The sequence below is a fragment of the Impatiens glandulifera genome, chromosome 4, assembly GCF_907164915.1.
Source record: "Impatiens glandulifera chromosome 4, dImpGla2.1, whole genome shotgun sequence".
Classification (NCBI taxonomy): domain Eukaryota; kingdom Viridiplantae; phylum Streptophyta; class Magnoliopsida; order Ericales; family Balsaminaceae; genus Impatiens; species Impatiens glandulifera.
Window position 1 is genome coordinate 27,080,442 of NC_061865.1, and position 25,933 is coordinate 27,106,374.

Below are 25,933 nucleotides of genomic sequence, written 5' to 3' on the forward strand. Positions count from 1 at the left end.
CCCACCATTATTGAAGAACCATATTCAAGGATGAACTGAACTACCAACTGATCTCAACCCAAGCAATTCTAGACGTTTAGAGTACACTTCCAACTCCAAATTTCTCTTCCATCTTTGTAGAAGACCCAGAATCCAATTTCATTCCAGTCGGAGGATCTGGATCTGAATGTTGTCGATGATGGAATTTAGGAATTGTTTCATTTTCCTCTATGTTGACAGATCTCGATTGTTTTCTAGACGTAGCCGCCGAACTCTTCTTCTCTGCACTATTGAAATCAATTCCATTATTAGGGGTTTGATTCAGATTCGTCTCTTCTTCAAATCCACCTCCTACGGGATATTGAACGCCATCATCGCCTCTCCAGATCCGGCGAGAGATCTCGAAAGTGGCTTCATCTCTTGAATGTATGTTTGAACTTTTCCTGTACCGATCTTGCTTACAACGATTCCGATACTTCTTCTTCTTCTTCTTCAAACGCCTGAACTTATCTCTACTAGTTGATTCCTATTGAAATCGATTTGCGGATAAAGATTTAAGCGGGATGTTAATCTACATATGCATAAGTAATTTAAAATTTTAAATTTCAAATTAAAATATAAAAATATAACCGTTTGTTGGTAGAAATTACAATTAAAATTAAACAAACGGTCCAAATTTTATTTAAGATTCAAATTTCATTCTTGTTATGTATAAATATATATTCTAGCTTCTTTTCTTTCCCTCCTCTAATCATATCTTTCACCAGTCAAAGAAAAAAGTTATTCGATCATCAATGATGAAGAAGAAGAATGTAAAACAGCTGAATTTGAAAATGAATAGCATTATGAAAAAGGGTTTGGAGCTTTCAACCCTATGCGGGGTTGACGTTTGCATAGTCTCTTTTGGGGAAGATGGAAAAGTGGAGACATGGCCAGAGAATTCCAATCAATTGAAGCTAATCCTCAATCGCTACAAAGAAGAAAAATCAAGAATCCCGATCAAGAACAACAACAACATGGCTATGGCTGCCGTTCATGATCATGGAGAATCATCTAAAGCAGCAGCAGCACATGTACAACCTTCTCCAACTAGAATAAGAGGTTTGCTCGATGGATTGTCTACAAAATCGTTACAAACATTCTCCAACCAAATTGAAGCCAGATTGAAACTGATTACCGATAGAATCAACATCTTATCAAAGACTAATAATGATCCATCTCATTCTCAATCTATCAAACATTCGGAACACTACTCTGCAATCAATTATGGTGGTGAGGATTGTTTTTCAATACAACAAGAATCTCCCAATTTTGAAGACTTCTCTACGATCAAATCTGGTGATGATTTCTTCCGAGATCTCTTATCAAATGAACAATCTATTCTCCCGTCAAATCAAATGCTAGATTTCGAAAATGATTTTAATTCTGGGTTCATCACAAAACAAGGATTTGTTACTGATTGCGAGCTTCCGGCATTGTGGGATCACAATGAAGTACTAGAATATGATCCACTCCAAAAAAACTGGGACCCATCTACTTCAATGGAAAATGAGGGAGTTCTGAAAAGCAAAACAACGTCAACGTCAACGATGCACTCTACGGCAACGAACCGGTCCGGAGAAATGTTTTCGGATTTCGGAGCAACCGACTTTACTGCACCAGATGTATATCCTCCCCTCGCCGAGTTCCAACAAGAGGTCCCGTTTAATTCCATGATAGATTTATTGGATTCGCAATCTTGGTATGATATCATGTCTGCAACGCCGCTGCCGTCTCAATTTTTACCGTCTAGATATGATCATGCTCAGTAATATTGAAATTACTTTTGAGAATCAAATCATGTATAGAAGTTAGGTAGACGTAGATGGATTCGATTGGAATACTTCATTCACTATTTTTAATTAGATTATAGAAGCAGTAGATTAACATGCGTTTGTAAAGAATTATGATTTGATAAATGAGTAAAATTGATGTTATCACGAGTCTCGTTTGTTTCATGAAAGAAGAAGAGGTTTATTAATTGAGTAATTTTTTTTTGTTTACAATCAAATTTATTTATAAATTAAACATTTAAACTTAGAAAAAACAATACAACTTGATCTTCATAGAATGGAAATGGTTTCGATCCAAATTGTGGTGCGATCAATTTGGTTAAAACAAAATTATAGAATTTTGCAAAGTTAAAAATATATAGCAAACCTAAGAGAAAATCTATGGAGATTTTCGACGAGAATTTTTTGGCGACAAATTCTTAAAATTTATCTACAAGAACGTGCACATCATTCTACTCAGCAATAATAACAAATTAGAAATTCAATAGTATCACCGGAAAAACAAGAAACGTCGTTTGTCGATTGAAACACAATCGGCACGAATGATACGAATGGCACAATCGGCAGCACTGTGGAATCCCTTATTTCGCAACTGCCGTTAGGATTTCAATTGTACAGATCGTGCATCGTTGTAAGTGCCACGGCATGAGCGACACAATCGATGCCATGATCGGCACGAACAATATGATCGCAACGAACAGCACGACCGGCAGCGCCGTAGAATCCCCGGTTGGATCATTTATAAGCGTCGATAGGGTTTCAATCATATTGATCGCGCATCGCTATAAGTGCCATTATTTTCCAATTATCTCACTCATAGTCAACTGTGGTTGCACTCTCGGTCGACTGGCTATCTCGGTCGATATCTTGGTCGACATCATGAAACATTCTCAATTTTCTGTAGTGCAAAAATTCATTATTCTACAGAATATTACCTATACTGATTTTTTGTATGTTGCTTGCTAATTAAGAATCAGTATGCTTTTGCCACTTTGAATCAACATCAGGAAACATGAAAACTTCGGTAGTAGGGAATCTCTCTTCTTTGTCAATTGTTGGCTCAAGCCTGGCTAATTATCTCAAACGGACACCTGAGGTATCGAATTCCTACTCCACTCACCCAAAGAAAGTCCAAGAGGCAGATAACCAATAAGAATGAAAGAAGGACACATCCCATTACCACTCATATAAACAAAGACACTCTAGTTATGGCAGCAATACTGAGAGTGTTAGAAAGCAGCTGTGGAGGGACTTGAATAGCTAGGTTGATGACACTAATTCATGGGCTATATTGGGAGACTTTAATTTGGTCAGATTTGGTTATGAATGAAGCCCGGAAGCTGATACTTCACGGGCAATGATTGATTTTAATGATTGTATTAGAAATATCGGTTGTATTGAACCAACCAATGCTGACAATGCATTTACTTGGTCGTCTATGTGAGGGAATGAGGACATGAGGAAAAGTAGAAATGATAGAGGGTTAATTAACGATGATTGGGAGTTGAGTTTCCTAAGAGAAAAATTCAAGTTCTTAATCCGGGTATTTCAGATCATTGTCCTATCATGTTGTCTTGGGATAAGGAGGAGAGAATTAAAAGGCCGTTTTAAGTTCTTCAATTTATGGATGGAGAGTGATAAATTCAAGATTATTCTAAAGGAGGTGTGGTTTAAACATGTGAGTGGATCAAAAATGTTTCAAGTATGAAAATGCTGAAACGGTGTCTTCAAAGGTTTGATAAGTGAAAATTTAGTAACATCTCGACTAGAGTTTCTGAAGCTAGATTGATTCTTGAGGATTTACAGAAAAAAATGCCTAGTGGCGAAGTTTCTCAAAGTCTGTTTCAAGAGGAAAAAGAAGTGATAACCAAATTTCGTGCTCTTAGTTCTCTTAAAGAGAGCTATATAAAACAAAAGTCGAGACAGAATTGGTTGTCTCTTGGAGACAGCAACACCTCATTCTTTTATAGAAAGTGCCCTACAAGAAACTTGAGAAATCAGGTTTATAAAATCAAGACAAGTGATGGGGTGATTGTTCAAGGGCAACAACTAGTTCATGATGAAGCCATCCGATTTTATAGAGATCTTATTGGAACTAGAAAGGAAAGCACAAGTTATAATCACTTTCTTCATCATATTTTGACCAAGAAAGTCACCATGGAGGAAAGTCGTCGGATGATTGAAGTAGTAAGTAAGGAGGAAATTAAACAGGCTTTGTTCAGTATGAGTGGAGATAAGAGTTCAGGACCCGATGGATTCAATGTGAGGTTTTTTAAGGAAAATTGGGGTGTGATCGGGCATGAGGTTAGCGAAGGCGTTCTTGAATTCTTTCAGGATAGGAGGATTCTTAAGCAATGGAATGTTACGGTTCTCAATTTGATCCCAAAGTGCCTTGTACACGAAGGAATTCATGACTTTAGACCTATTTCGTGTTGTAACGTGATTTACAAGATTATTTCAAAAATTATTTCTAAACGAATTAAAACAGTTGTGCCTAATCTTATTAGTTTAGGTCAATCTATTTTTATATCGAGTATAAATATATCGCATAATATCATTCTTATGCAGGGCTTTTAAAGAGCTACGGTAGGAAATACATCTCTCCTCGGGTAGCTTTTAAAGTTGATATTCAGAAAGTCTTTGACTCAATTAAATGGCCTATTATTCATGATTTTCTAAGTGCTTCAGGTTTTCTGATTATTGTTATTGATTGGATTTGGTAGTGTATCTCAACTTCTCATTTCATTGTAAGCGTTAACGGAGTTCATGATGGGTATTTCAAGGGTGAAAGCGGAGTAAGAAAATGAGATCCCATCTCTTCTTACCTTTTCGTTCTCATCATGGGATCTTTGAGAGCGTTTTTAAAATGCTCCGAAAGAATCTTCCGTACATCCACCATCCACAATAAGGGAGGAAGATATTACACACATTTATTTTGCGGACGACCTCTTTATTATGGCACATGATGATGTTGACTCTATTAAAACTATTAAGGAAGTATTAACAATCTTTCCTAGTGTTACAGGTTTGATTATTAATGAAGAAAAAAGTTTGGCATTCTACGGTGGTGTAAAGGAGGAAACAAAATATAGTATTTTTGACATTATGGGGATTCAAAGGGCACTTTACTGGTTCATTACTTGGGGATACCATTATCGGCTAAGCAACTACAGATTTCACATTGTAGGCCGCTTATCGAGAAATTCAATAATTCAATAATGGTTGGGCAACAAAAAGACTATCATACACAGGTCGGATTGAGTTGGTTACGAAAGTCATCATGGGAATCATAGGGTATTGGGCACAAAAAATCATTCTCCCGGAGAAGGTAATGAAGGATCTTGATTGTCTTATGAGAAACTTTATTTAAGGAAATCAAGGAAGAGGTGGAAAGAAAGTGAAGTGGGATGATGTGTGTAAGCCGAAAGAAGAAGGAGGGATAGAGCTGAAAAGTTACATTGAATGGAACAAAGATCTTACGATAAGGCATTTTTGGGCGTTAGAAAAGAAACAAGACTCGTTGTGGGTTAAATGGGTACATTCAAGGTTTATGAAGAATGAAAAGAGTATATGAACTTTAAAGATTAAACCGAAAATGGTCTGGTCACTAAAGAAGATTCTCAAGCTTAAGGACATCGTTATATCTTTGTTTGATATCCAGTTAGGAAATGGTCGGGGAATCTTGTTTTGGTATGACCCATGGTTTGAAAATTTGCATATTGTTCTTAAGGCAGAATTTGGTGGGGTACGTATTCGAAGGGACTTTCTTAATTCATCGGTTCGTGACATTCGGGATGGAGATTATAATACTCTTTTGAGGGGAATTCTAGAAGGTGTTAGGATTCTTAGCTTCATGCAAACAATACACTTTAATGACAATATCGACTCATGGGTTTGGAAGGTGGAAAGAGACGTAAAGTTCAATTCTAATCTAGCTTGGGAGTCTATTCGTGAGAGGGGGAACGATGTGGGTTGGACTCATGTTGTATGGTCCTCCAATATCATTCCGAGACAACAATTTGTGTTATGGTTGTTGTTTAGGAAGAGACTTTCAACTAGGGATCGACTTAAGCGGTTTATGGATATCCCGGATTCTAAATGCCTTCTTTGTGGTGACAATGAAGAGACGATGGATCATTTATTTAGTGGCTGCCCGTTTACACTCGAGTTATGGAGACGGATTATAAAAGCTATGGAGTTAGCTTTTTTTCCTTCGGATTGGATTGATATCAAGGAGATGGCCATCTTGAAAGTTAAAGGTAATTTTTTTCATTCAAATATGTTTAAATGTGGTTTTGCTTCTATAGTTTACCACATTTGGATGGAAAGAAATTCAAGAGTATTCACGAGGGTGAGAGGTGGTGTTGATGATGTTTGGAATAACATAAAGTTTGATTGTAATTCCCTTGTTCGAACTTGGAGGCGAATTTCCAAAAATGAGCAAAATTAGTGTTTATGTCAAAATTGGGGCATTAACTATTATGAAGTCACTCAATCTAGCAACTTCAAGGCGATCTCATAAAACTATTATTGTTTGTTTTTTTTAACTTGTAATTCATTTTGTCTTTACTCATTCGGTTTGTAATTCCGATTTTTGAAATTTAAAGTAAATGTTTGTTTTGCTTTAATTCGTGAACTCATGTAGGTTTTTTCCCCTTTTGGGGGTTTTTTTTAATGAAATAACTATATCGTTTCCCTCCCTTCCCCCCCCCCCACACACACAAAAAAAAGAAGAAGAAACTCTAGTTAAAGAAGGAAAGGATGACACCCCTGAATTCGTGAGCAAGAGCAACAATATCAACTCTGGAAAAGCTCCAAGTATGCATTCTTCCACTATAGACTTCGAGAATTATGTTAAAATGAATGTCAACGGAGATAAGAGTAGAAATGAAATACATACTGATTGCCTAAATAAATAAAAAAATTCAAATGAATTTGTTACTGATTCTTTTGGGAATCAGAATCAATATGAGAAAATGGGTAAATCGGAGAGGAAAAAAGGAAAACAAAATAAAATAGAGGGAACCGACAAGAAGAAGTAAAGCACATTGGAACAAAAGAAAAACAGTGTTGGTCTGGAAGAAATTAAGGTTGGAAACAAATGTCAGAATAACGTGCAAGAAAGTAGTGAAAATATGGGAAACCGAAGAGAAAACAAAAGCAAATGGAGAGTGGGTTTCAATGAGAGGGCAAACCTCAAAAGACTGAGAAACCAGATTTTAAGGATGTTGATGCAAGCTAAGAATGAGAAAATGATTCTCAACAAAGAAATGGCTCAACGAATCACTGTTCAGCTAAACCTGCACTACCTCTAAGATTGGAATCTTCTAAAGAATAGGAGTATGACGTTATTGTTAGTTGATCTGTCAACACAATGAAAGAGTTGACAAAATATACCAAGATAAAGGCTTATACTTTGAAGAAGAACCTAAATTGGCAAGTTGATCAAGTCTGAAAGAAGATTTCAAACACAAAGTAGGGTCAATATTTAGCTATAGAAAGTGAAAGAAAAATCCTAGAAAAGGGACAGATTTTCCTAGGTGCGTTCAAAGAAAATGTGGAAAAACTGGAAAATCTCTTTGAGTTCAAGTTACCATATGATATGGAAGAAAAACACATTCAATCATGGGAACAAATGATAGTGGGTAACTATATCGGGAAAGAACCTTTGACTTTTAAAACCACCAAGGAAGAACTCATGAAGCGATGGTGAAAAACAGGTCTTATCGCGAAACGTGAAGTTCCATCGCAAAACGTGAAGTCCCATCACGAAAAGTGAAGCCCCATCGCGAAACGTGAAGCCCCATCGCGAAACGTTAAGCCCCATTGCGAAACGTGAAATCCCATCGCAAAACGTGAATCTTCCATGAAACAGAACCGATTCACAACATCATTAAATCTTGTCCAGTCGCGAAGGGACATCCCATCGTGAACATGAATCTTTCATGAACATCAATATGCAAATATCATCATCGACAAGATGAACAACCAATATGAACAAGATAAACAAAATATGAACAATAAGAACAACCCATGGTTTAGGATTTGAAGATGAAGATAATGAAAATAAGAACATAAATCGATACAGATGATGAACAATAATGGATTATAACAGATTTTGGTCGTCGATCTTTATGATGTGTTCATTGAGGGTTTTGTCGCCGTCGCGAGAGAGAACACGGAGTAGAGAGAGAACAGAGAGAAATAAAAATAACGAAATGAAAAAAATTTAAGTATTTTTATAAATAACTTTTCCTTTGCGAAACGCGATGTGCATTCGCGTTTCGCGAAGGGGTATTTTCATAAAATAAAAAAAATTTACAATGATCACCCGCGCATTAAAAATTATGCCCCACGCAAATAAGATCATCTCCCAATCAATTTGTGTATGATTGGAAAATGACCAATTCTCTCTTGTTAGACCATCTCCAACCCTAAGGCAAAATGGGTTTGGAGTTGCCCATTTTGCTCCAAGCCTCCAACCCTACGGCATTCCCAGCGGCATTTTGCAGATCCGGCAAATATGGAAAGAGAAGCCGGCAAATTTGGCGTACTACTATTCATCACTGCAATTAGGCATAAAATGTAATCATGTCCTCCAACTTTTGTGTTTCTTTTAATTAAGGATTTCTTTATTTATTTTTATATTAAACATTTCTCTAATTTTATATATTTATAATCTTTAATATATAATCTTTTTATATTTATATATAATTTATTTAAGTATTTAATAATTTATTTATTTAAATTATATTTATGTGTATGAATTGTTAATTTATAATTAATTTTTGTTTCATAAACAAATAAGAAAAAATTGGGGTTAAATTTATAAAGTTGATAAATATATAGATAATATTAGTAAAGTTAAAAAGTTGGTATAAAAAAAGAATATTCGGAGAATATTCTTTTGAGTTTGAAAATTGATTTTTAGGTTGGAGATGGATTACTGTTTGATTTGATATTTACTGCATTTTGGAGTTGAAAATTGTATTGAGGGGTTGAAGATGGTCTTAGAAAACTCTTCACCAGGATCAATAAGATCACAATCACAAGACTTCTCTTCATGAGTTTTTTTTTTAAAAGAATTTATGAGCCTAACCCATTTAGATTTAATATATATAATAATTATTTATAAATATTATTATTTTATTTTAATTTTATTATTAAAATAATATAATTAATTTGATATCTATATATATAATGATGCCTAATTTTTAAAGTGTCCGGATTGTCGTCGAGAGCTGTGGTCAATTTAGATATTTATGTGAGAGTAAATGGATACTTGGGTCGGATTGTGGGTTGACCCGCCCATAAACTTAAAACGGTTAAAAATAAATTTAAAAATGTTATTTGTAGGTTTCGAACTTGCAACCTAACAAAACAAGTACAACCCTTTAACCAACTAGGCTAATTTATATTTTAGATTCAACACCAAATTTGATGAACGCGAGACATTTTAACAATAAAAGTTCAAATTTTTAACTAACTAATCTATATATATATATATAATGATGCCTAATTTTTAAAGTGTCCGGATTGTCGGGTCGAGAGTTGTGGTCAATTTGAATATTTATGTGAGAGTAAATGGATACTTGGGTCGGATTGTGGGTTGACCCGTCCATAAACTTAAAACGGTTAAAAATAAATTTAAAAATATTATTTGTAGGTTTCAAACTTGCAACCTAATAAAAACAAGTACAACCCTTTTACCAACTAGGCTAACAACACTTTATATTTAAAATTCAATACCAAATTTGATGAACGCGAGACATTTTAACAAAAAAAGTTCAAATTTTTAACTAAATAATCTATATATATATATATATAATGATGCTTAATTTTTAAAGTGTCCGGATTGCCAGGTCGAGAGCTGTGGTTAATTTGGATATTTATGTGAGAGTAAATGGATACTTGGGTCGTATTGTGGGTTGACCCGCCCATAAACTTAAAACGGTTAAAAATAAATTTAAAAATGTTATATGTAAGTTTCGAACTTGCAACCTAACAAAACAAGTACAACTCTTTAACCAACTGGGCTAACAAAACTTTATATTTAAGATTCAACACCAAATTTGATGAATGCGAGACATTTTAACAATAAAAGTTCAAATTTTTAACTAATTAATCTCTCTCTATATATATATATATACTTAATTTTTAAAGTGTCCGAATTGTCGGGTCGAGAGCTGTGGTTAATTTGGATATTTATATGAGAGTAAATGGATACTTGGGTCGGATTGTGGGTTGACCCGCCCATAAACTTAAAACGGTTAAAAATAAATTTAAAAATGTTATTTGTAGGTTTCGAACTTACAACCTAACAAAACAAGTACAACCTTTAACCAAATGTGATTGAGATGTGGTTTGTCGAGTGATTATAGACCAGTATCATTTGAAAGTGATTAAAAAAATATGAATCAAATATTTAATTGACCAAAGTGTGAGGTCACAATGTTAATTATTAAAAAATATGAATCAAATATTTGATTGACAAAGTGAAAGTGTAAAGTCACGAAATGAGAGATTCATTTGAAAAAAATATGTGATGAAACATGTGAGAAAATAAGTTGTTTTATCGAAGTGAATAAAATGTGAAATGAGAGCATTATATTTTTTATTATAATAATTTTAAACATTGAATAAATATTATTATAATTTTTTTAATTTATTTTATTTTATTTTTATCCTTATCCGTAAAAAATTTTCATGAGCCTAATCCATACAAAAATTGGCTTATTTAACATTTTCCGATCTCTTATTATTGTTAGAGTTGAAGCTTCCTCTCCGGCGACCGACCGGAAATCAAGATAGCAGAGTAGAGGATAAGCAAAATGAATAAGGCAAGAAACCTTTTGTCAGTGGACGACCGAGATTCGGAGCTAGTCTCTCGGCTCACCATTCCCACTCATCGAATCCACATCGATCGCAGCTTCTACGAGGATATGACGCTTAGGGGTATCCGAGTCGACCGAGTTCAGCCCGGCTTTGTATCCTGCTCCTTCAAAGTCCCTTCTTACCTTTCTGTAAGCTTTTTTTATGATAAGGGTATATGATGATCGAACGAAAACATGAACCCTAATGCGCTAACAACCTATCTTGTTGTTCAACTGCTTGCTGTCCAGGATAGTAATGGTAAATTGGCCGCCGGGGCAATTGCAAATCTAGTCGATGAATTGGGAGGTGCCGTCATCATGTCCGAATGGGAGAATGAAATGAATAATGTCTCAGTGGATATGTCAATTTCGTACGTTTCAGCTGCTGATGTTGATGTAAGTAATCCCCATCTTCATATCTCCTTTAACAATTGTAAATGTAATTCACATGATCTCTTTAAAGTCTTTAATAGTGATTTTGTGTTTTCCCCCATTGGTAATTTGTCTACAATTATATGGGATTTTATCATGAACAGGGAACTGAAGAGTATTCAAACTGGCATATTTAAGTGTTCAAGTAATCTGCCTATAACAAGATAGCCTTTTTAATCTCCTTTGTTATGAATCTTTTTAATACATGTCCAATTATTAGATTTTCATTCTGAACCATAAGAAATATCTAAGAGAAAAGTGTTTCCAAATCGAAACAAAAGTTTTTGTTTCTCGAACTGAATCTTGATCCAAATTGTTAATAATATTTCTTTAATATGGGCATGATTAAGTTCTATTTTCAAACATGATTTGATCTAGATCCACCTTAAGAAGAGATAACTTGCAGAAAAAGTGTTTCCAAATGGTATATAATGAACTTCTTTGAGTCCCTTTCTCAGACTTTTTGGTTCCCATATGTGGAGTGGAATTTACCCATTTGTGGGAAAGCAAGAGATACTTGAGTGAGGGCTCGACAATCTACATGAATGTTGCATCCACTACATCTTGATTTCATCAACAAACCGAATTCAGCGCATGCCTTGTATCAAATGAGCATAGCACCATATATGCTTGATTTTATTCCCTTAAAAGTGCATTGCATGTGTAATCTGGTTTGATCAATCATGTTCATATGTTGTCTAGTAAACATTTTTTGGTAATGGGAATCTTTGTTACGAAATAGGGGCAATAAGGATTTAGGCCAACAGGATTGTGTTGGATCGGATTCAATGACCTGATAGAATAAGATTACTATTAGTAGAGTATGAGTATACTCTGGGTTTCAATTACTTCACGCAATAAAGAGATTTACGTCTTCTCCAATTCTCTTTGATTTATGGAACCCTAGTGTTTGCTACATCTTTATATCATTATTATGTTTCCTTTTCATACTAGTAAACTTTATTTGGTTAGAAATTAGATGAAGATATCAGATGAGTTTGTTTCATTTTTCTTAAAGTGCGAAGACATTGTTGAAATAATGAGCAAGTCTAAGAAGCTTATTTGCAAATTGTTGAAATAGAGGGTTGGTGATTTGGGTTTAGCCGTGTTTGTTTTTACACCCCCAAAAACTTCTATATACCACTTTTTACGCCGCAAAGATCATCTCCCAACAGAAACTAAATGTCCACAGGTCCTATAATATTACCGATTCTATTATTTTTCTTACTTGCTTCTGTGAACGGTGTCTTGTTGACAGGAAGAACTGGAGATTACAGCTAGACTTTTAGGTAAAAAGGGAGGTTTTTTTGGGACAAATGTCGTCTTAAAGAACAAAATCACTGGGGATATCATTGCGGAAGGTCGTCACTCTCTTTTTAACAAACATGCTAGCAAAATGTAGCCGATTCATTACACCTACATTGTGCCAAACTTGTTTGTGAAAGACATAACAAAAGCTAATAGAAATATAGCTTGATCAAGTGTTCCAGAATGTGTGAATGTGTCTATATTAATCATGTTTGTTTGAACAAAATATTATTAATTAATATAAGTTATATTTCTTATCATTATTTCATCTAAATTAATAGCCTACAAAAATTGTCTCAATTTCTTTTTGTTCAAATTCAGGTTAACTCATAAATAAGTTTGTCAATTTTGATATTCTATTTTAAACTATATTAATTTTTTTTCTTTTTTTGAAAATGAATTATTTTTAAGTGATTATTTGAAACTTGCCAATTTTGATATTCTCAGTTAAACTATATGGATTTTTTCTCTAAAGTTTTAAAATGAATTATTTTTAAATTATAATTTGAAATACAATATTATAAGTTGTTTCTGTAAGAAATTTAGAATGATTAAATTAAAAAAATGTTAATGTATATAAAGAGTTAATATAGCTTATATTCAAATTCAACTTCTTAGGGTTAGATGATTATAAATGAGTTTGTTTTTTGTTTTTTTTTTTAATTTACATTTGTTTCTTCCAAATATTTTAAATTAATTTAAATAAAATCTAAGTAAAAACATATCTATATAATAACAATTTTAAATAATTTTTTCATATTAAATAAAAACGATCTCAACCGAAAAACCTTTCTATCCCGCGGGAGAATGAAAATCTTGATCGAGATAACGGATAAAAAAAACTATGAGAATTTGGTGTGAGTTTTTTTTATCTACTTTTTATTTATATTTATCTCGAATTAATTTGATTGTTTAAATTGAATGTAAATATGAGATTAAATAACTAAAAATAAATAAATATGTTTGATTTCATTAATAATAGCTATGTTTTTGAGTAATGAAGTTAGAACAATCCCTATCCAAGAAAGAAAGAAATGAATATCCATTCTCACTCTCACTGCAGTCCCTTGATCGATCGCCGATCAAATTTTCCGGTTGGTTTCTATCAATTCAATCGCCGGAGTTCATTTCTCCACACCGACTCCCAAATCCATCCTAATTCGTCATGCTTCGGGATTCGATTTCCCTCTCATACTTCTCCACGCATTGTTCATCTTCAGAACACAATTGGGAAGAAGAATCGGGAATCCCAGTTTGGTGTTCGGTTCAGCAGTTCCTCGAGGCCTATTGGTAGGGGAGGAGATGGCGATCCAAGCTTCCTTGAATTCATCACTTCTGAGAGAGTCAAAGTGGTAGCCATGTTGGGTTTGGCGTTAGCTCTCTGTAACGCCGACCGAGTTGTCATGTCCGTCGCAATTGTTCCTCTCTCTCTCGCCAATGGTTGGCGTCAATCCTTCGCCGGCATTGTTCAGGTTCTCTCTCGATTGATAAAAAAAAACACCTTTATCGTTTGCCTAGTCTAGGGTTTATAGTTTATACATGCATATGTGAAGATCATAATAAACATAACATTGCTGAATCTATGCAATGGAAGGACGTGTAAACCGAAAGCTTCAATTTGGAAGATATACATGGTTTCATATATTATCTGATTTATTTATCGATTGTAATGACAGTCATCTTTCCTCTGGGGATACTTGATCTCTCCAATAGCTGGAGGAACACTTGTAGACAATTATGGTGGTAAAGTTGTAATGGCATGGGGTGTGGCTTTATGGTCAATAGCAACTTTTTTCACTCCTTGGGCTGCTGAAACATCACTATGGGCTCTTCTTGTAATGCGAGTTTTATTGGGCATTGCAGAGGGTGTCGCCCTTCCTTGTATGAATAATATGATCTCAAGGTAGTTAGTTTCAACCTTCTCTTTCTTTTCTTTTCTTTTCGTTTCATTCTAAAGGTTTATGTCATTGATGTTTTCAAAATTTCTTTAGATGGTTCCCTCCGACAGAACGTTCAAGGGCTGTTGGTGTGGCAATGGCTGGATTTCAGCTTGGAAGTGCTATTGGACTCACACTTTCTCCAATCCTTATGTCACAGGCCGGTGTTTATGGACCTTTTGTTATATTCGGTTTGTCTGGTTTCCTTTGGGTGTTGGTTTGGCTATCAGCAACTTCAAGCACACCTGATCGAAGCCGTCAAATATCAAAGTGTGAATTGGAATATATTCAGGCTGATAGATCAAGCACTTCCAATGCTGTGAATAAATCAAAGAAAAGTTACGTTATGCCTCCTTTCAGGAAATTGCTGTCCAAATTACCCACATGGTCCATAATTGTTGCTAATGCCATGCATAGCTGGGTAAAGTATTATTCATTTATATCTCAAAAGGGTAGTTTAAGTATGCGTAAACAAACTGATGATTACATAGACAATAGAACTTTTCTCTTTTTCTTTCAGTATTTTGCTTCAAAACTCATGTATGCTAGCTAACTTATCCTCTTGTCTGCAGGGGTTCTTTGTTATTCTTTCTTGGATGCCTATCTATTTCAAAACTGTAAGACTTACGTTTTTGATGTGCCATTGTTTAAATATAAATGCTCGACTGTAACACCTGTAATTTATTGCTTCTTTCGTAGATATATCATGTTGATCTCAGACAAGCAGCATGGTTTAGTGCTGTTCCTTGGAGTGCTATGGCCATTCTGGGCTATTTTGCTGGGTATTTGTCAGATATGCTGATACAAAATGGAACCAGCGTTACATTAACTCGCAAAATCATGCAGGTAAATAGAAAATATCAAATAAAAATATAAAATTTGTTGATCTTCCTCATTTTTTTAAACAGTTTACTTAACTTTTGCAGTCAATAGGGTTTATTAGCCCGGGTGTGGCTTTAATTGGCTTAACAAGTGCGAAAACTCCAACAGTTGCATCTGCTTGGCTTACTTTAGCAGTTGGACTAAAATCATTTAGTCATTGTGGCTTCCTTGTGAATCTTCAGGTCAGTTGAAATAAATGATTTGGATAATCAAATCAATCAATCAGTCAATGACTGCTTCTTTTCTAAAATCACTAGAGCTATAGATAGAGTTATCGATCTTTGTTGACAAACTGTTTTCATTTTGCGTAAATAACCAGGAGATTGCTCCACAGTATTCTGGTGTTCTTCATGGTAAGCAAGTTTTTTTTTCTTCTTTTTTCAAATATGTAGGATTTGATTACGATTCCCAATTCGAAAATTTGTTTGATTCAGGAATGTCGAATACAGCTGGGACATTTGCAGCCATTATTGGAACAGTTGGAGCTGGATACTTTGTTGAATTAGTGGGATCTTTTAAGGGCTTTTTATTGCTAACTTCTCTTCTCTATTTCTCTGCTGCCTTGTTTTGGAACTTGTTCTCCACAGGTGAAAAGGTCAATTTTGATGAAGCCACTAGTTAGAATTATTAGAGCTCGTCTTTCTTTCTTTATGTATATCGATGATCAGTTGAATCGTTTCTTTTTTCTTTACCTTCACACTGAAGAAAACGAAAAATCAAGTTGAGGTTAGCTTTTCCGAGTGCCTGCTTGTAACTGTTTTTTTTTCTCTTACTGTTAATAAAATGCTTGTTTTTTTGTAGAACAATAGCTGCAATAATAAGGTATTTTTCAATGACAACGACAACGGAACTTGTGGTTTACAAATGAGAGTTTTATGTTAGATTAAAGTTAAATACATCTTAATAGTTCTCTGAATTACCCCACTAGGTAAGAAAAAGTCAATCTAAGATTGTGAATGTCATGTTAGTCCTTCTTAATTCAATAAAAATAAAATAAAATTGTTTAATTCTATTTGAAAAAAGAATTAATAAAATTGAAATATTTTAATTGTCAATAAAATGACAATTTAAAAAAAATATGAAAAATATGATAGAAAAGAATAAACAAGTTATTTAGTTAATTTTATAAAATTGAAATATTTTCTCTGAAAGATGAAGATGAAAATACTAATACCCGGTCTAACCGGTAGTTCATCCGGTTGAACCTATCGAACCGGAATTCGTCAAAACAACTGGTTTGATCACCAAAACGGTTTTCAAAACCTTAGAAAATATTATTATTATTATTATTAATTTGTTAAATATGTAGATCATGTGTCAAAATCAAAATTTACATGATTTTTTACATTTGGATGAAAACAAGATATTGATAGTGATCAATCCAATTTATTTGGTTGAATTCAATGTAAAGTTAATCAATTCTAACTCAAATATTTAATTCAATTTTATATTTGTAAATATAAACTAAAATTGATTATTTATTAATTTAATCTACTTAATTTAATAACTTATTAAAATAATTTAAATGCAAAAAAATAATTTCATAAAAAAAATAACACACAATTCATTCTCAATAAAAAAAAATACAATTTTGAATTGAAATAAGGTAATGAAATTATAGCCATGAGAATCATGGTAGCTTAAATTGAAAAAAAATATTATTTAATTTCTGTTAATTTATAATAAAAATAAATTAAGAATGGATAGAATATATTATTAATCATGTGAAACGATATAATTATTAATTAAATGGGACGCTGCTATATCATTTTTCATATATATATATATATATTTATTTATTTTTAAAAAGTATACGGTCCGTAGTTTCTCTCTCCTTGTAGTTTTAGCCGTACAATCTATTCGCCAGCGATTCATCTTCGTCTTCCGAGTTCCGACTTACTTTGCAGTCAATTGTCGGTTTAAGCAAAGAGAGGCGTAAAGGGCGTGACAGGAGTGAATAAAGAAATGGGCATGGTGATGATGAAAGGAGAGACAGGAGAAATGAGCAATCAGTTGTGAACATTAGGACAAGTCCATTAATAGTGTCACATATGATACAAGCATATATGCGTTTTCAGTAAATCCAAAACAACCAATACTAACTACTAAGCTCCACTCTATCTTATCTTAAATGCACAAATCAATCAGCCCGAGCAAGAATTGGACCTAGATCTAGAGCTCCTAGAGGAATATGACTGAATTGACACACTCCTCTTGGACCTAGATCGAGAGCTCCTAGAGGAATATGACGGAATTGACGCACTCCTCTTAGATCTAACCGTCCTACATCTAGGAGAGTAATAGTAGTCCTTCCTCGACTTGCTACGAGAACAACTCCTCGAATTCCTCCTATATGGCTCAGGGGTGATGCTTCTAGAGTAACTCCTCCTCCTTGGACTCGGTGAATAACTGTGAGAAACAGAGCGACGACCACTTCTATAGTAAGGGCTGCAATAAGGCAATGGGGATCTTGAATAGGACCACCTCCCATAATGATTGTAATAGGGGGAGTAGGATCTCCTCCTTGAAGGCGAGTAGGACCTATCTCGTGAGTAGGACCTATCTCGTGAGTAGGACCTTTCTCGTGAGTAGGACCTTTCTCGTTCACTCCAAGAACATGAAGGAGAACGTCTCCGAGAGTATCTAGAGGATCGCCCATATCCTACAGAGATTATCAAAACCTTTAAGTAATGTGTTGATTGACAACTACAATTTTTTGTCACACAAACTTTTTACATGAATAAAATGAGGAAAGCCAAAGCTAATAATAGGATGAAGCCCTTTTGGGTTGAAGAAATAAACTTTTCGAGGAAATGGATGACTTCACTTTTATGGAGAGGGGCAGGGAAAAATGAAAAGTTTTGAAGTTTGCTTCTCCACAAAAATCACATAATGGATGGCCAGCCATATTGAATTAGTAGCAAATTTTGAAAAAACACATCTTCTTCTAGTTCATACTTGGCTATATTTCAAAACATTTTTTAATTCTACTTGATTATCTCATCTAGATCCGAATAAAGAAACAAAGATTGTAAGAGTTTCCATGTACAGAAGACAGATTAAAAGGGCAAAAATTATATGTGTTACCATATGGGGTGTGATACAAGTTCATAGAAATATCATCTAATATTTGAACTCTTACCTCGGGATGTTCGTGGACCTAGGTACCTTCCAGGCGTAGGGGTACGACCTCGACGTCTCCTAGACTGGAAAAAGAAAAAAACATTAGTTGGTTGAATACAACAGCTAAATATAAATCAAAATGGTGTATACATATAGATCTAAATCACTGAAGAAAATGGAATGAGAGAAATGGAGGGCATACAACCCTCTGTTTGATTTAATAGTCTGATATTTGCTTGATGATGAATTTGATTTGATGAAGACAGCTACCCTGCTTGCTGCCAAAAAACTTCAGCAGAAACAAACTAGCCAGAAGAATGAAGAAGCTACACATAATTAGAAGAATACCTTCTCTACTGTAATAGCCCGACCATCTAGCACTGATCGGTTCAGGTACCTAACACAACGATCAGCCTCTTTGAGAGTTGACATTGTCACAAACCCAAATCCTCTCGACTCTCTTGTGCAAGGATCAGCCACAAGATGCACATCTTCAACCTTAAAAAGAAAAAAAAAAACAAGTCAAAAGATATATATATTATAAACTAGGAAGGAGAAAAATGAGCAAATGGAAATTGGGCAACAGAAGTTTACCTTCCCTTCTTTGGAGAAATGCTTTTCAATGTCTCGCTTCGTGACCCAGGCAGATATTCCAGTCACATAGAGATTATTTCCAGGATTCTCAACACTTGACTCACGGCTCCTACAAATTAGTTATCACAAGTTAAAACCCAACAAAGTTCAATTGACAAAATGAAAGTTCTTGAATCACAACACTAATTAGCATACCTTGATCTGCTCCTCGACCTTGAATTAGAAATTGACCTTGAAGCGAATCTTTTGGCCTTCAGTGGTGAGGTAGAGCGGGCAGTCCTGACATGAACAATGTGAAGGATCCATTAAGTGAATATATCATTAAACAAAGATGATTGTAATCCAATTTCCCAACTATACTCACCTTGATCTTTTTGAGTATGTTGACATCTGCAGAAAGAAAGAAAAATATCAAGATGAAAAGAGATTAATGTAATTTAAATCAATATTCAAGTTATATATACAACAGCAACTTGAGACATCCCAATTCTTAGAGTTGATTATTTTGAATATGGGGTCATTGTTCATTCAAACACATGTAAATTAAAATTATATTTATAATCAATAGAAAACAAACAAAAATGACTTTCCCTAATTAGATTACAATCGTTCATGTCATGTTCTTCCTAAATTCTCGAAATAATCAAATTCCATAATCCATTGTCAAAGCCAGTTTCAAATTGAACAAACAATAAAGAAAGAAGATACACCAGATTGAATCACAACATTCGAATTTTATTCAAATACACAAGGGATTATAGACTTACGATATGAAATGCTGATCAAGAATTCCGCGCGAAGATTAATCGATCCTTGTTTCCTTTTCTCTCTCAATCTCGTTCTCTTGTTTCTTACTACAGTTTCGAGAAAGTACGGGAATATTAACATAGAGAACTCGGGAAGCTTCTGGAAAGACGGACACGTTCCAAGATTAGATTCCAGTTTAATATGTATGTCGTGTCCGAGTAAAATTTGTTAAAATAAACAATAAGCTATCAAACTATAATAAGTTTTAATATTCATCCCCATATTACCACTTTTGATTTAATACGCATCTCTTGAGGATTCGTTGATTCAATTTAAGAAGTCATCCGATATATATATATTTATGGACACTTCAATAATAAATATGTATATTACAAACTATTGTATTATAATAATTTAATAACTTTAATTATTATTATATATATATATATTTCTTAATTATTATTATTATTATTTTTTTTTGTTAAATATCTGGTTTGAAAGAAATCGTCGAACTTTCATTAATCGTATTCGTCCAATGTGTATCATTCCTAATATTATTATTACGATACTTATATTCATTCCGAAAAGCTGGTAGAGTCCGTCGGAGAATTCATCGCTCTTCTCGAGTACTTACGAGCTCAATAACCTATTCAGTAACATTTTTAGTTTTTATTTATTTTCTCTATATGCTTTTGTTGTTGTGCTTAAACAATTTTTATCATTTATATTCCATTTAAAAATATACTAAAATTTTCATTATAATATAGTTTTTGTTTTTATGTAAACTTTATTTGTTTAGTCGAAATGTTATTAATAGTTGTACTAAATTAATATATATATATAGATAAATAATATTATTTATAATTGAATTGAATTATAAAAAATTCGATTCGAGTAAGATTGTAACTCATTCGATAAAACCGAATACGAAGAAATCGTTCTATAGTCAGTTAATGTTATGATGGAGTTCTACAAGTGCCTCAAAACCTATGCCTACACTATACAAACAAATGCAAACCGAACATGGCAAACCAATAAGGTTTGGGGGAAAAATGGGACAGTTAATGGAGGCAAGCTCATTATGGATCATAGCCTAAAAATTAAAACGCTCGAACACTCGTTCCAAATCGAACTCCCCCTAGAACTTGAAGAGGAACGCGTCAACGATTGGAAGAGAGTTGTCGTCGGTCACTTCATGGGCACCCACAAGGCCCCATTCCGAGCAATCAAGGCTGCCCTTTTCCGACAATGGAGCGAAAAGGGACTTAAAATAGTCAAAGTCAACGACTTTTGGCTATTTCTTCCTCACTTTTGGCACGGCGACCGAAGCCCAAGCCATTGCCGACTCAGATTTCACCTTCATGTTTAGCTTATGTTTCAAGTTTGCCAAATGGAATGAAGAAATGGACATCAATAGCAAACCGCCACAATCCGAACAAGTTTGGGTGAGACTAAGAAACATTCCACCGCACCTTTATAATGCCAAAGCACTTGCCTACCTCACCGGACTCATTAGAAAGTCGTTTAAGCTTGATCCCAACTTTGACTCGTTTGAATGAGTCACGTTTGCTCGCGTTTGCATTGAGATCGATTCAACGAGTACAAAATCGGAAAAATTCGAGTTAAGATGTCGGAATGGAAACATGTCTGTCATTGAGGTAATGTACGAGCAGCTAGAAAAAAGGACGGGGAAAAGCAAAAAAACCCGTGGCCACCCCCGAACAAGAGAATCTCAAAGTGGTTAAGAAATCCTATATCGAAATCCTCAAAGCAAATGAAAACCACAACAAACATGTGAACGTGAACCAAATTGATCCCGATCCCACCAAGCCTGAAATCGAGGCCCTTTTCCCACTAATTAGGTTCGAAAAGCCCGACGTCGACATGGATGATAGCGAAAGCCAAAACATCTCAAAAACCATGAGCTCCGAAACCAAAGAAAGCTGCAATGTTGTCAAAGAAATCACCTTAAGGGAAAGAACTCATACGCTCAACTCCAAAAGAAAAAAAGTGACAAGAGAAGCTAACGATGACGAAGAAGCCGAAACTCTATCCAGAAATATATCCCAAAAAGACATAAGGGTGACAAGAAAGAAGGAAAGAAAGAACAAGGGCAAAGACAAGAGAGACAAGTCCGAGGAAATCAACTCCTATCGTCTTGTTTTAGTTGATTGATTATTAGTTTCATTCCTTATTCACTTTTGTACTATGATTTCATGTTCGTGTATGTTTCTTAGGCCAAGTGTGGATTCCTTATTACCATCATGTCTAGACTTTAAACAAACTGTTGTAAGCTCAATTTCAGCTTTTGTACTCTTTTACCTTTTTCGGATCTTTTTAATTAATGGCGTAAGCCAATTTTTTTTTAAATTATATAAAAAATATGACAATATAATAATTAATAAAATTATTATTATTTTTATAAGTATAACTTTTTAATAATAAATTTTAATATTTAATTATATATTATAATATTAAAACTAAATATATGTTTAGTATATTATATATTAAGTTATATATACTAATAAAATGTATAATTAAATCTTAATCAAACATATTTTATTTCTTTCTCAATTTATTACCGTTAATTAATCAAAATATTAAAATATATTTTATTTTAAACTATTATTTTTATTTGATCTAGCTTTTAAGTTTTTTTTTATCAAATAAATAAATAAATAAAATTACATTCTCAAACTCATAATCAATTAGTTACTTTTTAAATAATCTAAATTACTTTAAGAAAACTTAATCCCAACCAGCCAAGCCAAGTATTGTAGCATGGGCTAATTATAATTTTATATCATATATACGAGTATAAGGAATATAAAAGTATAAGCTTTTAAAAAAAAAACCCTTATAAAAAAATTATTAGTATAACTTGTATTATACATATTATATTTTCTTATTATGCCCTCTTTCACATATCTTTGTGTCCAATTTTTTAGGTCTAATTCTTTAAACATTCCTTTTAGAGACTTAAAATATTTTCAGGGATAAAAAATAATAATATTAATTAAAGAAATTTTTATTAAATTTTTGAAAGATAAACCAAACAATTATCCAATAGACTTAAGTAAAACTTTTCATTATCATTAAAAACTCTTACATGTAAGTATTAAGACATCGATAGTTGTGCTAATTTTTATATATAATAAATTTTAGTTTAAATTAAAATAAAAAATAATAGATGTATTTTATTGTTAAAACATATCTTAACTCCTACTATATTGTCTATACTAAATAAACCTTTTAGATATTACAAAGAATAAATTTTGGGTTTTTTTAAAAAAAAATTAACTTAACTTTTAAAATTCTAAGATACTAAACAAACCTGAGATATTAAATTTCTTAGAACTATGTAATTGCTACAAAATATTTATTTAAATGTTTTTGAAGAAAACAACTTTTAATTTGAAGCTTTTAACTTTCACAACACTCCACTTTTAAAAGGAATAAGATCTTATGTTACCATTTGAGAGTGCCCTGATCCCTCTCACATCGAGAGGGGCATTATCGTAATAAAAGAAAAGACTCTTTTATTTTATTACGATAATACATCTCCCCATGTGAGTGAGAGGGAACATGAACACTCTCAAATGGTAGCAGATGATCTTATTAGCTTTTAAAACTCTAATCCACACTTCTTATCATCTTAAGCTTGGTTGATGTGGTGTTATAAGAGAATGATTATGAAATTAAAAATTTTATTGGATAAAAAACGAGTTATTTGAGATTATTTTAGTTAAATTATTAATATGTCATTTTATATTTTTTTTATAGAAAATAAAAAATATTAAAAAGTAATGGTAAACATGAGATTTGACTTTTCTTTATTTTAAATAATATTAAAGTAATATTTTAAATTTTTATATTCAAAATAACTTAAAGAATGAATTAAATAATAATTAAGGGTTAATTACTGTGATAATTGAACTATAATCTATATATATATAATGATGCTTAATTTTTAAAGTGTTCAGATTGTCGGGTCGAGAGTTGTGGTTAATTTGGTTATATATGTGAGAGTAATGGATACTTTGACCGGGTTGTGGGTTGACCTGTCCATAAACTTAAAACGGTTAAAAATAAAATTAAAAATGCTATAGGTATGGTTCAAACTTGCAACGTAACAAAACAAGTACAACCCTTTAACTAACTAGGCTAATAACACTTAAAATTTTTAATTCAACACAAAATTTGATGAACGTATGACAATTTAACAATATAAGTTCAACTTTTTAACTAACTTATCTATATATATAATGATGCTTAATTTTTAAAGTGTCCGGATTATCGGGTCGAGAGCTGTGTTAAATTTGAATATATATGTGAGAGTAAATGGATACTTGGGTCGGATTGTGGGTTGACCCGCCCAAAAACATAAAACGAATAAAAATAAAATAAAAAATGTTATATGTATGGTTCGAACTTGTAACCTAACAATATATGAGAGTAAATGGATACTTATGTCAGATTATGGATTGACCCGCCCATAAACATTTTTACCGTAATATTTTTTTCATGATTTTTTATATTATTACTCGTGCAAATGAACGGGATCAATGCTAGTTAATCTAAATACACAAACATTATTTCTAAAAATTCATTACTAATTATTCTAAATATAAAAACTTTGTTTCCAAGCAATCGTGACAAGATATTCCTAAATATACAAACTTTATTTCCAAAAATCCGTGACTAGTTAGTATAAATATACAAACTTAGTTTCTAAACAAGTCGTGACTACTACACTTTAAACATAGACAAAGAAATGGCAATGCCTGCCGTCGACCCTGATCGTGCCATGGCTGAGTTGAGAGAGCAACTTTTGAGTATGAAAGGTGATGTCTTTGATACGATAATCGCTTCTATTTCATTGGCGGCGGAGATGCGACCACAAGAATACTCACTAAGAAGGGATCAGATATTGACGCATCTTCTATTCCCATCAAAACAGAACAAATCTGCCGCCTTCTTTTCTTTTAGGACAAAGGAGATGAACGATCCCGATCTCAAGACGTCCACTCCTGAACTTGATAATGATGATGATGATAATCCGCAGCAACACAAGTACATGGAGCCACAAAATAAGAAGAAATCGGATCACCTCGTTATTCGAATAAAGAAGAACAATCGCACGATCATCAATGGAAAAACAACTACCATTCATAGACATGATGAAAACAATGCTACTCATGATAACAACGTTGGGATAATATTAGGCGCTCCTACAAATGATCAAAATCGTAACATGGGTTCTAAAGATGGCGAAAAATCATGTTCCAGTTTGAGTCAAAATTTAGACAAAACAAAGCCAAGAAAATTTGTTTATGCGGAGAAGAAGATATTAGAGTGCTCGAAGAAAAGTACGGTTGAGGTTGAGTATATGAAGTTCGAGTCTAGCAAGAGGAAGATGGAGGAAGAATACAAAAGCATAAGAGATTCCAGAAAGAAAATAAAAATGATCGACATGAAGGATCTTCCCAAACTCATCCAACCGTACTCAAATAAATGCAAGCAAACCCATTATAGAAAATTTGTGAAGTGATACCGATTATTAAAATGTAATTAATGCATATTTTCTTAGTAACTAATAATAATAACAGTTCAATTTATGTTATTGTTATTTTTAGAGCTTTCCCTTTATTCACAAAAGAGCAGAGGGTGCGAAACGGGTAAACAATGTCTTTATATCTACTTATAACATGTATTGAATTTTTTAAATAATTTGAACACTAGTATTTTTCGTAATTAATAATTTAAAAAAACTCCATTAAATAAATAAATACTAAATGTTCGGCACGATCGGTACAATCAGCATGGCCACGCGATTTGGTTGATTTGGTAGTCGGTTTCGGGAAACGTAAATATCGTCATCACGTCTGACACGTTCGACACGATTGGCACGATCAACACGTTCAGTACGATCAACACGTTCGGCACGATCGGCACGACCGACACGTCTGGCACGATCGGCACGACCGACACGTCTTGCACATTCGACACATCGGGGAAAAGTCGTCTAGGGTTATAAGTTGCGAAATCAAGAAACATTGACTAGGGTTTGAACAAGGTCGTCGTTCAAAATTGTTGCTCTGACTTTAATCCCCTGTTCTGAAATCTTATTGAAATATGAATAAAAGAAAAAACAACAAAGAGAAAGACGTGCTGGACTTTGTTCTTAAATGAATCAAAGAAACTACAAAGAAGGAAAAATGTTGGG

The 25,933-nt window shown here is 33.4% G+C and overlaps 6 protein-coding genes across 7 annotated transcripts; 5 read left to right on the forward strand and 1 right to left on the reverse strand.

Annotated features, from left to right (window-relative positions):
- The first annotated feature begins 773 nt into the window (after positions 1 to 773).
- Positions 774 to 1,790, forward strand: LOC124935013 (agamous-like MADS-box protein AGL93). The gene has a single exon (XM_047475480.1). The coding sequence runs from the start codon at positions 774 to 776 to the stop codon at positions 1,788 to 1,790; it is 1,017 nt and encodes a 338-aa protein (XP_047331436.1).
- A 1,833-nt stretch (positions 1,791 to 3,623) lies between these two features.
- LOC124935014 lies at positions 3,624 to 4,618 on the forward strand. Its single transcript, XM_047475481.1, has 3 exons — positions 3,624 to 4,245; positions 4,380 to 4,447; positions 4,535 to 4,618. Exons 1-3 carry the CDS (start codon positions 3,624 to 3,626, stop codon positions 4,616 to 4,618), a joined length of 774 nt encoding a protein of 257 aa, XP_047331437.1.
- Positions 4,619 to 5,406: 788 nt separating this feature from the next.
- LOC124935015 lies at positions 5,407 to 6,261 on the forward strand. The gene is made up of 2 exons (XM_047475482.1): positions 5,407 to 6,070; positions 6,119 to 6,261. Exons 1-2 carry the CDS (start codon positions 5,407 to 5,409, stop codon positions 6,259 to 6,261), a joined length of 807 nt encoding a protein of 268 aa, XP_047331438.1.
- A 4,288-nt stretch (positions 6,262 to 10,549) lies between these two features.
- On the forward strand, positions 10,550 to 12,684 carry LOC124936222. The gene is made up of 3 exons (XM_047476705.1): positions 10,550 to 10,834; positions 10,934 to 11,080; positions 12,375 to 12,684. Exons 1-3 carry the CDS (start codon positions 10,643 to 10,645, stop codon positions 12,516 to 12,518), a joined length of 483 nt encoding a protein of 160 aa, XP_047332661.1. The 5' UTR covers positions 10,550 to 10,642; the 3' UTR covers positions 12,519 to 12,684.
- A 744-nt stretch (positions 12,685 to 13,428) lies between these two features.
- On the forward strand, positions 13,429 to 15,983 carry LOC124933933 (probable anion transporter 4, chloroplastic). The gene is made up of 8 exons (XM_047474377.1): positions 13,429 to 13,896; positions 14,101 to 14,327; positions 14,416 to 14,782; positions 14,934 to 14,978; positions 15,061 to 15,207; positions 15,288 to 15,425; positions 15,563 to 15,596; positions 15,678 to 15,983. Exons 1-8 carry the CDS (start codon positions 13,459 to 13,461, stop codon positions 15,863 to 15,865), a joined length of 1,584 nt encoding a protein of 527 aa, XP_047330333.1. The 5' UTR covers positions 13,429 to 13,458; the 3' UTR covers positions 15,866 to 15,983.
- Positions 15,984 to 17,329: 1,346 nt separating this feature from the next.
- On the reverse strand, positions 17,330 to 19,844 carry LOC124935769 (serine/arginine-rich splicing factor SR45a-like). 2 transcript variants are annotated; one of them, XM_047476193.1, is made up of 7 exons: positions 19,728 to 19,844; positions 19,325 to 19,350; positions 19,156 to 19,239; positions 18,961 to 19,069; positions 18,715 to 18,864; positions 18,386 to 18,449; positions 17,330 to 17,905 (listed from the first exon to the last, which is right to left on the reverse strand). In XM_047476193.1, the coding sequence occupies exons 2-7, from the start codon at positions 19,348 to 19,350 to the stop codon at positions 17,388 to 17,390; spliced, it is 951 nt and encodes a 316-aa protein (XP_047332149.1). In that variant the 5' UTR covers positions 19,728 to 19,844; the 3' UTR covers positions 17,330 to 17,387. The 2 variants fall into 2 exon arrangements, 1 of the variants encoding a protein (XP_047332149.1); XR_007099075.1 differs by lacking the exon at positions 17,330 to 17,905 and adding an exon at positions 18,572 to 18,644 and having other exon boundaries at positions 18,384 to 18,449; positions 19,728 to 19,841.
- Between the last annotated feature and the right edge of the window lie 6,089 nt (positions 19,845 to 25,933).

Excerpts from the sequence above, each read along its gene's own strand:
- LOC124935014 (XM_047475481.1), top strand. The coding sequence starts at position 3,624 with ATGCCTAGTGGCGAAGTTTCTCAAAGTCTGTTTCAAGAGGAAAAAGAA. Across the intron at positions 4,246-4,379 it reads CTTTAGACCTATTTCGTGTT|GGCTTTTAAAGAGCTACGGT; the intron begins GTAACGTGATTT and ends ATTCTTATGCAG. Across the intron at positions 4,448-4,534 it reads TTAAAGTTGATATTCAGAAA|TGTATCTCAACTTCTCATTT; the intron begins GTCTTTGACTCA and ends TGGATTTGGTAG.
- LOC124933933 (XM_047474377.1), top strand. The coding sequence starts at position 13,459 with ATGAATATCCATTCTCACTCTCACTGCAGTCCCTTGATCGATCGCCGA. Across the intron at positions 13,897-14,100 it reads CCTTCGCCGGCATTGTTCAG|TCATCTTTCCTCTGGGGATA; the intron begins GTTCTCTCTCGA and ends TTGTAATGACAG. Across the intron at positions 15,208-15,287 it reads TAACTCGCAAAATCATGCAG|TCAATAGGGTTTATTAGCCC; the intron begins GTAAATAGAAAA and ends TAACTTTTGCAG.
- LOC124935769 (XM_047476193.1), bottom strand. The coding sequence starts at position 19,350 with ATGTCAACATACTCAAAAAGATCAAG. Across the intron at positions 18,865-18,960 it reads ATTTCTCCAAAGAAGGGAAG|GTTGAAGATGTGCATCTTGT; the intron begins GTAAACTTCTGT and ends TTTCTTTTTAAG. Across the intron at positions 17,906-18,385 it reads AGGTCCACGAACATCCCGAG|GATATGGGCGATCCTCTAGA; the intron begins GTAAGAGTTCAA and ends TAATCTCTGTAG.
- LOC124936222 (XM_047476705.1), top strand. The coding sequence starts at position 10,643 with ATGAATAAGGCAAGAAACCTTTTGTCAGTGGACGACCGAGATTCGGAG. Across the intron at positions 10,835-10,933 it reads AAGTCCCTTCTTACCTTTCT|GATAGTAATGGTAAATTGGC; the intron begins GTAAGCTTTTTT and ends CTTGCTGTCCAG. Across the intron at positions 11,081-12,374 it reads TTTCAGCTGCTGATGTTGAT|GAAGAACTGGAGATTACAGC; the intron begins GTAAGTAATCCC and ends TCTTGTTGACAG.
- LOC124935013 (XM_047475480.1), top strand. The coding sequence starts at position 774 with ATGATGAAGAAGAAGAATGTAAAACAGCTGAATTTGAAAATGAATAGC.
- LOC124935015 (XM_047475482.1), top strand. The coding sequence starts at position 5,407 with ATGGTCTGGTCACTAAAGAAGATTCTCAAGCTTAAGGACATCGTTATA. Across the intron at positions 6,071-6,118 it reads GGCCATCTTGAAAGTTAAAG|TTTACCACATTTGGATGGAA; the intron begins GTAATTTTTTTC and ends TTGCTTCTATAG.